This window comes from Centroberyx affinis, unplaced genomic scaffold (genome assembly GCF_046629955.1).
Source record: "Centroberyx affinis isolate AG114_WGS23_722 - 3 ecotype Tasmania unplaced genomic scaffold, CSIRO-AGI_Caff_v1 ptg003390l_1, whole genome shotgun sequence".
Classification (NCBI taxonomy): Eukaryota; Metazoa; Chordata; class Actinopteri; order Beryciformes; family Berycidae; genus Centroberyx; species Centroberyx affinis.
Window position 1 is genome coordinate 228475 of NW_027281375.1, and position 10303 is coordinate 238777.

General features: G+C 44.3%; 1 protein-coding gene across 3 annotated transcripts in view; it reads left to right on the forward strand.

Moving 5' to 3' along the window:
• The window catches only part of lnx1 (ligand of numb-protein X 1), a 35229-nt gene extending 24962 nt beyond the window's left edge, over positions 1-10267 (forward strand). For 2 of the 3 annotated variants that reach the window (XM_071539043.1, XM_071539044.1), the window contains exons 5-11: positions 1742-1950; positions 2038-2466; positions 4549-4683; positions 6217-6394; positions 7576-7822; positions 8834-8992; positions 9227-10267. In XM_071539043.1, the coding sequence (XP_071395144.1) occupies positions 1742-1950; positions 2038-2466; positions 4549-4683; positions 6217-6394; positions 7576-7822; positions 8834-8992; positions 9227-9362 (1493 nt within the window). In that variant the 3' untranslated portion in view covers positions 9363-10267. Of the gene's footprint in view, positions 1-1741; positions 1951-2037; positions 2467-4548; positions 4684-5561; positions 5564-5605; positions 5649-6216; positions 6395-7575; positions 7823-8833; positions 8993-9226 lie in introns of all 3 variants that reach the window. The other variant, XM_071539045.1, reaches the window with a different exon arrangement.
• The last annotated feature ends 36 nt before the right edge of the window (positions 10268-10303 follow it).

Sequence of the window (10303 nt, forward strand, 5' to 3'; positions counted from 1 at the left end):
TGATGTAGAACTACAGCCGTGATGGGAAGAGGAGGAGGAATGTGGGATTGTGTAAGAATGAGGGATGACGAATGATCAGGGACCAGATTATTCTCTGAGGCCATCGCCGAGGAGGCTGAGAGAATAGATTAAATATTCATTGCGATGCCGCTGGAGAGACAAAGATAGAAGAAGAGGTTGGAGCGAGCGAGAACTAGAGATAGATCCATACAGAACAAAAAGTGGATATGGGAAAAAGATGGTGGAGGGATAAGGAAACAAATAAAGGGATAGAGAGCTCCCTGTGGTTGGGTCAGAGAAGGAGAGATGAAGGGATGGCGAAAGACAGAGGTTGAAAGGGTGTGTGAGGGAAAGAAAGAAGGGTTACATAATAGCTGCAGGTCTCTGTGTCAGTGTGCTCTCCTCCCTTGAAGCAATCTGCTGTGATAAAGACAAAATATTGACTTTGGAATGGAGAAAGTGCAGCGTGAGTAGAAAGAGAGACTGAGGCTATGGAGCTAGAAATATAGAGGGAGACAGCCTACTGAGGAGCAGGGAAAGAGGAGCAGAAACACACTGCTTGGAACCAAGACTAGCAGATAGAGAAAGTAGAAAGAAATAAGACGGAGAATACATTTTCTCAGCTAGTTACTGGCCAAGGCTGTTGGCTGAAATCGAGTCAGAGACGACTCCCACCCTCCTCTAGATAGCCCGGTCCAGGACAGGATGTGTCACTCTGCTGTTAACTCATGGGAGGGGAGCTCACAGGAACAAAATGAGATAAAACTAGCATACATCCTTTTGAGGAATGATAAGGTTTGCGATAAGGTTTGTATGCACAGGTGCATGTGTATGGTACTTGTTATGGCAGAATATTGGTTGATTTGTGAGAATTGTACATCTGTTTCCTTGTACTACTATTACAGTATATCTGTACACAGTGCAAAAATTCATTCAGTTTATTATTTGTTTATGAGTTGAAAAGTTTAATTTTTTGTAAAACAAGTGACAAAATACCCATGAGGTGAAATCGTTTCACTTGTTTTCAATGCAAATCAGATTTTTCAAATAGAGTTATATTGTCTTGATACTCATGGAGTGATCCACCTTCTTTCAAGATATATTCAAGATAATTCTTTAAACAGGTGAAACTGCACTGGAAACAAGTGAAAAGACCTCAGCCCACTGGCAGATTTCTTTCACTTGTTTTAAGGAAAACAAGATTTTAAGACTCGATACTAGACCATAATGACTTGTTTCGATGAACATTTTGCAGTGCAGTGGTTGGAATATGTGCAAAGCCTGTGTGTACTGTAACTGAATGTGCTTGTATCCCCACCCAAGCAATAACCTTGTGGAAATTTGAAATTGTGGGTTTTCCCAAGCATACTTGCTACAGATGTATGTGAGTAATGAAACAAACATTGAGCAGAATAATCAGCCAAGTGAATTTTCCCCCTTGGCTTGTACAAGTTTGTTTTAGTAACCTGGGGGAGTAGAGACAGCTGGATCCACAACCAAACCTCTGTACCACAGTCTACCACTCTCTCTCCCTCTTAATTTCTCTGTTCTTCCTCCATCTCTCTCTTTCCCTCCACAACCCTCTCTCCCATTCCCCCACTCTCCCTCCCCCTCCCTATTCCTTTCTGCTGCTTCCTCTCCTGTTTTATTTGGCTGTTGCTCAAAAATGGTTTTCTTTCTAGTCATACTGTAGAATTCAGAAAAGAAACTCAGCTTTTCTTCTCCCCATCTTCTCCCTCAGTGTTGGCTCTTCCCCAGCTCCATCACCTGATCCCTGATGGTGAGCTCACCAGTATTAAGATCACACGGGTGGATCCCTCCGAACCTTTGGCCATCAGCATTGTTGGGGGAAATGAGACCCCCTTGGTACGCATCCTCATCCAGGACATCTACAGAGAAGGTGTCATCGCCCGTGATGGACGCTTGCTGCCTGGGGACATGATCCTGAAGGTATCATAGTAACCATCGGTATCATGCATCATCAGTAAGGAGAGGTTGTAACTCCCTTTAACCTCTCCACGTCTGTTGCTCTCCCAGGTAAACGGCATTGACATCAGCAACGTGCCCCACTGCTACGCCTTGGCAACCCTCAAACAGCCGTGCCAACTGCTCCGGCTCACTGTGCTCAGAGAGCAGCGCCATCGCTACCGCTCACATCCCCACAGCCACCCTCACGGCCACGGGCACGCCCACGATGCTGCCGGAGGCTACCCGTCCCACGGCCTGCCCCACCAGCCCCTGAGGGATGACAGCATCCACGTGGTGCTGAATAAAAGCACTCCAGAGGAGCAGCTGGGCATCAAGCTAGTGAGGCGGCCGGAAGAGCACGGCGTCTACATCTTTCACCTGCTGGAGGGCGGCCTGGCAGCACGCGATGGACAGCTGTGTGTTGGTGACCGTGTGCTGGCCATCAACGGGCACGATCTACGCTACGGGGCGCCGGAACACGCCGCCCTGCTCATCCAGGTCAGTCAGCAGCAGTGGTGGAAAAAGTACTCAAATCCTTAAAAGTAAAGTAAAATTTAAAGTAGCAATACCATGAAACATACTCCTAAGTCCTGCATTCAAAAGTGTACTTTTAGTAGAAGTAATGTACTTAAGTATCAAAAGTACTTCTGATTATTATATATATTCTGACTTATTCTTATTCTTATTATTTCAGATTGTTAAATTATTGATGCCTTAACCTGTAAGAAATAAGATCTAACTACTCCATACACTGTTGGGGAGTTTAAACTCCATGCATCATATTTTATGAGCTTATATACAGTATGTTTTGCATGTAAAACCTTATTCTGCAAAATAACTAGTAACTACATCAGATACATGTAGTGGAGTAAAAAGTACAATATTTCCCTCTGAAATGTAGTAGAGTAAAAGTATGAAGTCTCACAAAATGGAAATACTCAGTAGCTCAAAATTGTACTCAAATACTTAGCTACTTTCCACCACAGGTCAGAAGGGGTCAGGGGACAGTGGCTTAAGGTCAGGAAGGAGGATGTGTTGGTTCATCAGATTGGATTACAATGGATAAACATGACACATCTGTGTACTTGTGGGATATAGCTAATTGGCTGGAAACAACAGCCAAGTCTTTCTTTAAAGCTAGGGTTAGAAGTTCTTATATTTTACAGTAAGTTCATTGTGGTGACAGCCAAATATGTTTGTCCACATGGAAAACGTTAAAACAGGCCATCAACAACTGTGTACTGTTCTCCAAGCTCCGGGTCCCTGAGTTATTGGAGATAATTGTGGTGATTCAGGCTAATTGTGTTGTGCTGGCTGCTGTGTCTGTGTTCACTGCAGTTAATAGTATTTAATTGTGGTGAGTCCCTGGTGGACTGGGCCATGCTGCTGGCTCTGGTTCTTGGTTGATGCTAGTCAATGGCGGTGTGTTTGTGGTTAATGATGGTTAATTGTGGTGTGTTTGTGGTTGACTGTGTACGGTTCCTGGGCTCCGAGTTCCTGTCTGAGGAGACTGGCTGGCTCTGCTGGGTCTCTGTGGAGCCAAGATGGCCTCTCAGAGCAGGCGGTTTCTGTCAGAGATTAAGAACTGGCGGGAAAGCGATTAAATTAGTCCAATTAAGGCAATAACGAGCCGGACTGGGTAATTCAGGAGTCAGCTCTGTGCCGCAGAGACCAGGGGCAATCTCAAAGGAATAACAGGGGAGGAAGAGGGAAGCAGTCAGTCAGTCTGTGTGTGTATTGGACCACTTGCGTGTGAATTTGTGAATGAGAGTAGATGGACCGCCAGTTCAGTAAAAATGACATAACAGGAGTTTGAGTCACAGAGAGAGGAGAATTAGAGTTTGGAGGTTTCCAGTGGGTAGAAAAGTAATAAAATGGAGATGAATACAGGACTGCAGAGGTACAGGTGGGGCAGTGTGGGGTTATGAACATCACACACACACACTAATTCTACTCGCATAAAACCAAATTTGAGAGTCGCTATGAGCAAACTGCACTGTAAAGTGCCAGCTTGTGTTATCTACAGGGTAGATGACACATGTCCATGCCTCTCTTAACTCTGCATGGGTGATTCTGTCTAGAGCTCTCTTCAGGAGATTGTAGGTAGGAGGTGATGACGCATCTCATCCTCAACGATGCGCGTGAGACGAGCCACAAGGATTTGTTGGCGTCTCTGATTAGATCTGGCTTAAAGATGATGTATTTAAGTTTAGCACAGTTTATTTTCACAGTGATAAAACACAGAGGTAAAGTGACACAAGCAGTAATAAAATACACCAATAAAAAACAGAAGCAAGAGAAATATTATAAAATCATGTAGGTGAGATAAAAAATACTCTGACAGCAGAAAAAAACAAAAGCAAGGAGGAGAGAAACTAACAACAAACCAAAAAGATGACAAGCAAATACAGAACAGAACTGGAGAATCAAAAGACAACAGAACACAGTTTTTCATGTAACTATCTAATTAACAAAAAATTGAAGGAATGTAGCTGCCTTATGTTTATGAGATGCTTTATCTTTTGTAATATCATTCACAGTTCATGTCTGAACTTTCTGTCCTCACTTTCTGTCCTCTAGGCGAGTGAGGAGCGGGTCCACTTCATAGTGTCTCGTCAGATCTGTCTGCCCACCCCAGACATCCTGCAAGAAGCTCCATGGGGCATGGATGGTCCCCCGCCATATTCCCCTGTGGACATGGAACAAACACTACTGGTGAGCAGCACATGCAGACACACACATGCACACATAGGAGACAAGTGTAGCACCAATGCTAATAGAAGCGCTTTGTTTTTCCATCTCTTTTTTCTCATTCTACATATTCCCTTTCATGTGGAAATGATCCATAGAGGTTTTTATTCTTCCATGAAAGCCGAGCATGTCATCCACGCACTGAAGCGGGCCGTCTTCCCCTCTAGGAGTGCTGTTGCATCCACAGCAGCCATCTCTCTTTCTGAGCCCATTATCCCTAAAGAAAACATCCCCGCGCCCCTCAGGATTTACACTCCCCCATCCCTCCCGAAAACAGGATTTTCCCCAGCTCATTACAGGAGCTGGTGATTTCTCTTGTTCTAATAATGATCGGCTTCACAGCTCTCTAGTTTCCCCCCCCTCATCTTTCGATTTGAAGAGCTCATTGTCAGAGACACATTGTTTAAAGAGGAACGCGTCTGACTTCAAAGCAGCCAAAGGAAATTAGTAATATGAAAACCTCTGTAACTCCCACAGCAAAACAAAAATCTATTGTACCTTCATTCAAAACAGTACACATTTTGGGCTTAATGTAAACCGATTTTTATATATATAGACCCTAATTAACCTTCTGTATGGCTTAGTTACTTTTTTGCTGGAAGGAAACCAAGTCAGAAAAGATGCGCTATAGCTGTCAGATGTCCCCATTCTATTGTGGGAGATAAACCAAAACTCTACTGTATATTTTTCTTTGCTATTCATAAAGGTGTACAAATGTATATGATTTGTCTCAATCATTCACAAAGGCACTGGCACGAATGCGGTGTGTGTGTGTCTGTGAGTGGACAGTGGCTCAGACAGTTGTAGTTAGTGCTGTGTCTTGGGCTTGGTCATGTGACTAGGGGTCATCTCCTCCTGTGAGTGCAGCAGAAATGTGTGAATGCAGCACATTAGAGAGGCAGCACAGGCCACATCCCATCAACCCCAATGTGTCCATGTGTTATTCATACCGCTCCACTCTCTCCCAGCTGACTCACAAACACATACCCCTTAGATACAATCTCACTCACTCTATCATCCCACACGCTCCCTATTTCACTCTAACTGAATCACACATCATGTCTGCAAATAAATCAGTCCCTCCATACTGAGCATGAACACTAAATGAAGAGGCACTTGGGCCTGCCAAATGCCCCGCCATAATCACCATGATATATTAAACATAACATGTTATACTAATGAGGTCATTAATTAAGCTAATTAATGCATTAATTAGCAAATATTTATGTCAACATACTTGTCTTCACATAACACATGGGTGGTTAATATGAACTCTGTATCTTAAAGCATCAATAGGACTTCCAAGAAAATGTTTTCCTCATTAATATGTAAATTTATGCAGCAAGGTGCTCCAAAACAGTGACATTATCTACTATATAGGGTACTGGTGGTTTAAATATGAAGTTCATATGCAGATGCCACCGTATACAACATAAAAAACAGCATGGTTGCTTTTCAATTGACCCACTCTCTCTCTGTCTCCTGCTCCCTGTGAAGGACTCTTGTCAGAAGCCTGCATGCTACGAGAAGACGGTTACTCTGACCAAGGAGCCGTACGACTCCCTGGGCATGACGGTGGCAGGGGGCATGTCCAGCCGAGGGTGGGACCTACCCATCTACGTCACAAATGTGGACCCCGACGGAGTGGTGGGACAGGAGGGCTCCATCCGCAAAGGTAAAATGAATACTACCTACCAATGAAGCTCTCAATCTCTCTTTCCCTCACACACACACACTCAATCTCATACTAGCTAAAATATTACTCATTTGGTATTCAGGGAATGCAGTGTTTACTCCCTTTTGTGCAAATGTTGACTTACTTAGATGTAGTATTTGTTTTGTTTGTCTGTGGTCTACTGTTCTATAAAACTGTGGCAAACAAACTTTGTCATGGGTTTGGCTTTTGTGATGAGTCACTGGTGTAAAACAGATGTGGTGATTGACGAACACTTAAGACTCATGTTTCATTACTAAGGTTATTTATCCAGCAGAAAACTCAGTGGTGGCGCTATGGTTCAGTGCTCCACAAATTGACTCCAACACACTTGCACAAAAACACAAACAAACAGCATTGCAGTACTCAGGACTCATTGTGTTCCAGCAGAAAAGTCACGTAGTACTTAATTATTTCATTATATGAAGTCAGTCAGCTCTGAAATAGGGCGGCACACAAATGACTGGATACAATAGCAGCAGCCCTCATATCCCTGTAGTGTGTGTGTGAGTGTGAGAGAGAGAGAGAGAGAGAGAGAGGGAGAGAGAGAGAGAGAGACAGAAAGAGAGAGAGAGATTTTTAGAACCAACTTCTGATCCCAAGGTATTCAGCCTAGAACATGGCCATGTTCCGCCTGTCTTAACACTCAATCCCCTCTGCCTGGGTCTGTGTTTATGAGAGGAATGAAAATGTTATGAGAGAACATAAGGGCTTCATAAAACAGAAGTAATTTCAGTGTGTTTGTCCTGTGCATGGTTCAAGGTGCGTATCAGTATATTCATATGGGATATAGCTGCAGCTGTCCCTGTTCGTGTGTTTATTAAACAAGTTTGTGTGTTGTGATAGAGTATGCATTTGCATAAAGTATCCTCACAGAGCAGACATGTCCTTTCAGTTGGCCCTACCTCGCTAGCAGGCTGGAGCGTGCCGTCTGTTTTTCTTTGCACCACTTTCATCACTGGGAGGCTTTATAAAGTGCAGGTGGCTCTTTGTTTCCATCCCTTTGTGCTCCAGCAGGGAGGTTGTTGAATATTCAGTAGGCAGATGATGAGTCCTCGTCGTATGAGGTCTTTTTAAAAGCCATTATCACGGCAGCAACACAGAGCAGAGGATGAGCTGTGCTTCCACTTCCTCACCCGCAGGTGACATCCTGCTGAACGTGAACGGGGTGGACCTGACAGGGGTGACGCGAGGCGAAGCCGTGGCCAACTTGAAGAACACCTCCTCTCCCGTTGTGCTCAAGGTCCTGGAAATGCGCCCTCCCGAAGAATGCCAGCCAGAGTGCACCTTGCCACCCTGTCTGGCACCTTCGCCCACAGACAGCACCAAGAGCCCACTGCCCAACGATGATTACTCCCCGCTGTGGGTGTCATGGCTGCAGCTACCCAGGTGAGCTTCCCCACAGTGTCCCTCCATCCTCTCCACATACATTTTTAAAACTTTCTCTGCTACTTCCCTTCCTCTTTTTTTGAGCCCAGTATAAATTCCACTCCCCCACCCAGTCCCTCTGACCTCTGCCAGCTGGCGGCAGCTGAAATTCTGACAGAGCCAGCTGGGGAGAGAGGAGAGAATGCTAATTATCCATTCAAAAGTAACTTTTCAACTCATGTATTATAAAACTATTATAATAGAGCTTCTGAGAATTAAGAACTTTCTGTTCTCTCTTCTTTTCGGCTGTTCTTCATGTGAGTGGTCAGTCTACTACTTTTCATTGAAGTCTACTCTTTCCCTCCTTCCCAGCTTTACTTTCCTCATACTCTGTCCTCTGCTCCTGCTCTTTTAAGCAGCTTAGACTATGAGTGAGTCAACTTTAATAGGTTTAAATCATCACACAACTTCCCATCTCGCTCTATTGCTATCATCTTCTCTCCATCTTTCTCTCTCCCCTTTGGGAGAGGGGTGTTGGATTGTGGCATTAGAACTGAGCTATCTATCACTACCTCACACCTTACAGTTTGAGGTTAGATAAACACTGTCCCTCTATTTGATGGATATATGCTGTTAATACTTGGATAAAATAAAGCAAAATAAAAAAATGAGCTAAATTTCCCCTTGACCAGCGAATTGATTAGAGGGTGAAAACCAAGCAGTGAGTCACCGTGGGAATGTAGTCTAGACCAGCAGCGCACCTAAAAGGATTTGAATGTAATTTTCACTCACCCCTGGGGTGTCTGTATGGGGCCGATACAGAAATCCCTCTATTCTTATTGCTCAGCATCACCTGGGAGGAAAAGTCACATCCTCATTCTCACTGTAGAGCAGCCAAACCTTTGTCTTCTGAAAGGGATTGTGCTCTGCAATCTAGCTCCTGCACACGTGCTTTGTAGTGTAAGGTGGATACATATTTTGAAGTTGCAGTTGAGAGATTAGTGTTTTTAATCTCCTTCTTGGCCTGCGCAGGCACCTCTACTGCTGCAAAGACATCGTCCTGCGGCGGAGCACTTCAGGCAGCCTGGGCTTCAGTATCGTGGGAGGTCAGGAGGAGGTCAACTGCAATCAATCCTTTTTTATCCGCTCCATCGTCGAGGGGACGCCGGCCTACAATGACGGCAGGATACGGTATTCAACCTATACTGACTGTAACAGTGCTTGCATATCACTACTTATGAACAGACAGGATATTATGGTTTAAACCAGCTTCAATGCCATATGTATTTACATCAAGATTGCAGTATTTTCCCACCTTCTTAGCTCATATCCACCACATAATTTATTGGTATGTCACCTATGTAAACTCGCTTAATCCTGTGTAGACTGTGCATGCATTTTACTCAACCATCTGTCTCTGTGTAGGTGTGGGGACATCTTGCTTGAGGTGAATGGGAAGAGTACATGGGGGATGACCCATACAGCGCTGGTGCGCCTGCTAAAGGAGCTGAGGGGCAGAATCACCCTGACCATCGTTTCCTGGCCGGGCAGCCTGCTGTAGCAGCGCTCCAAGCCAACCTGCGCTGCTTCAATGGCACTGACCAAGGAATGTGGAAGGCAGAGCTTTGGACTGGCTGACCACGCTGAGCTTGCTGTGTGGGAGGGGCTTAGACTAATGATGTAGCTGTGGATATCTCACTTCTGATGGACAGCTGAGACTTTGCCAGGAGTTTAGAGAGGGCCAACCATGAGACTGGATTTTTACCAGAGTTTAACTTGCCCTTCCCAGAATGCTGAACTGTGAGGATCTGGGCCTGAGCCCCTTCCACTGGGACGTTGGGAGCTATCTGATTGGAAGACCAGGTCATTCTCTGACACAGCATCCAATGAGTGGGGTAGGGGGGGGGTTGGGAGGGGACACAAGAAGTTGCCAATTCCAGTAGTTATATATTAGGGTATGCATTAAGTTGGACTCACATTTCTTTACTGTAAATGTTGGGTGTCTAAAAAAAATACTGATCCAAGCACTTGTAATACGTTTCTTTTTTGTTTGTTTGTTGGATGGCCTTTGAATATAGGCTCCATTCTGTTTGTACTGACAGTGGTTGTCATCTTCATCTGTTGGACCGAGGACACATTGCCAAGTAGTTGTCTGTGTTGAGTTTTTTTTTTTTTTTTTTTTTTTTCAGAAGCTGTTGCTAAATTATCAAACCACTGGCAAGAAAAATATATTAAAAAAATTAAAGAATCAATGTGTTCATAATATGTTAAAAATAATATTTAATAAGGTGACATTGTGGAGGCCTTACTAATTTTCCTACTTTTGAGAAGAAAAAAAAACTGACTTGGTTTCTGTGTGTTTGTTTCAGTGGATGCGTCTGGGGCCCATCTACCGCGGTTCTGTCTGTCACGCTTCGGCCTGTGTAGTATATCTGATGGTACATTTGGTTAAATAATCAATAAAGTCATTCGAAAAAGAGAGTTGTGTCAGAAAACTGACTG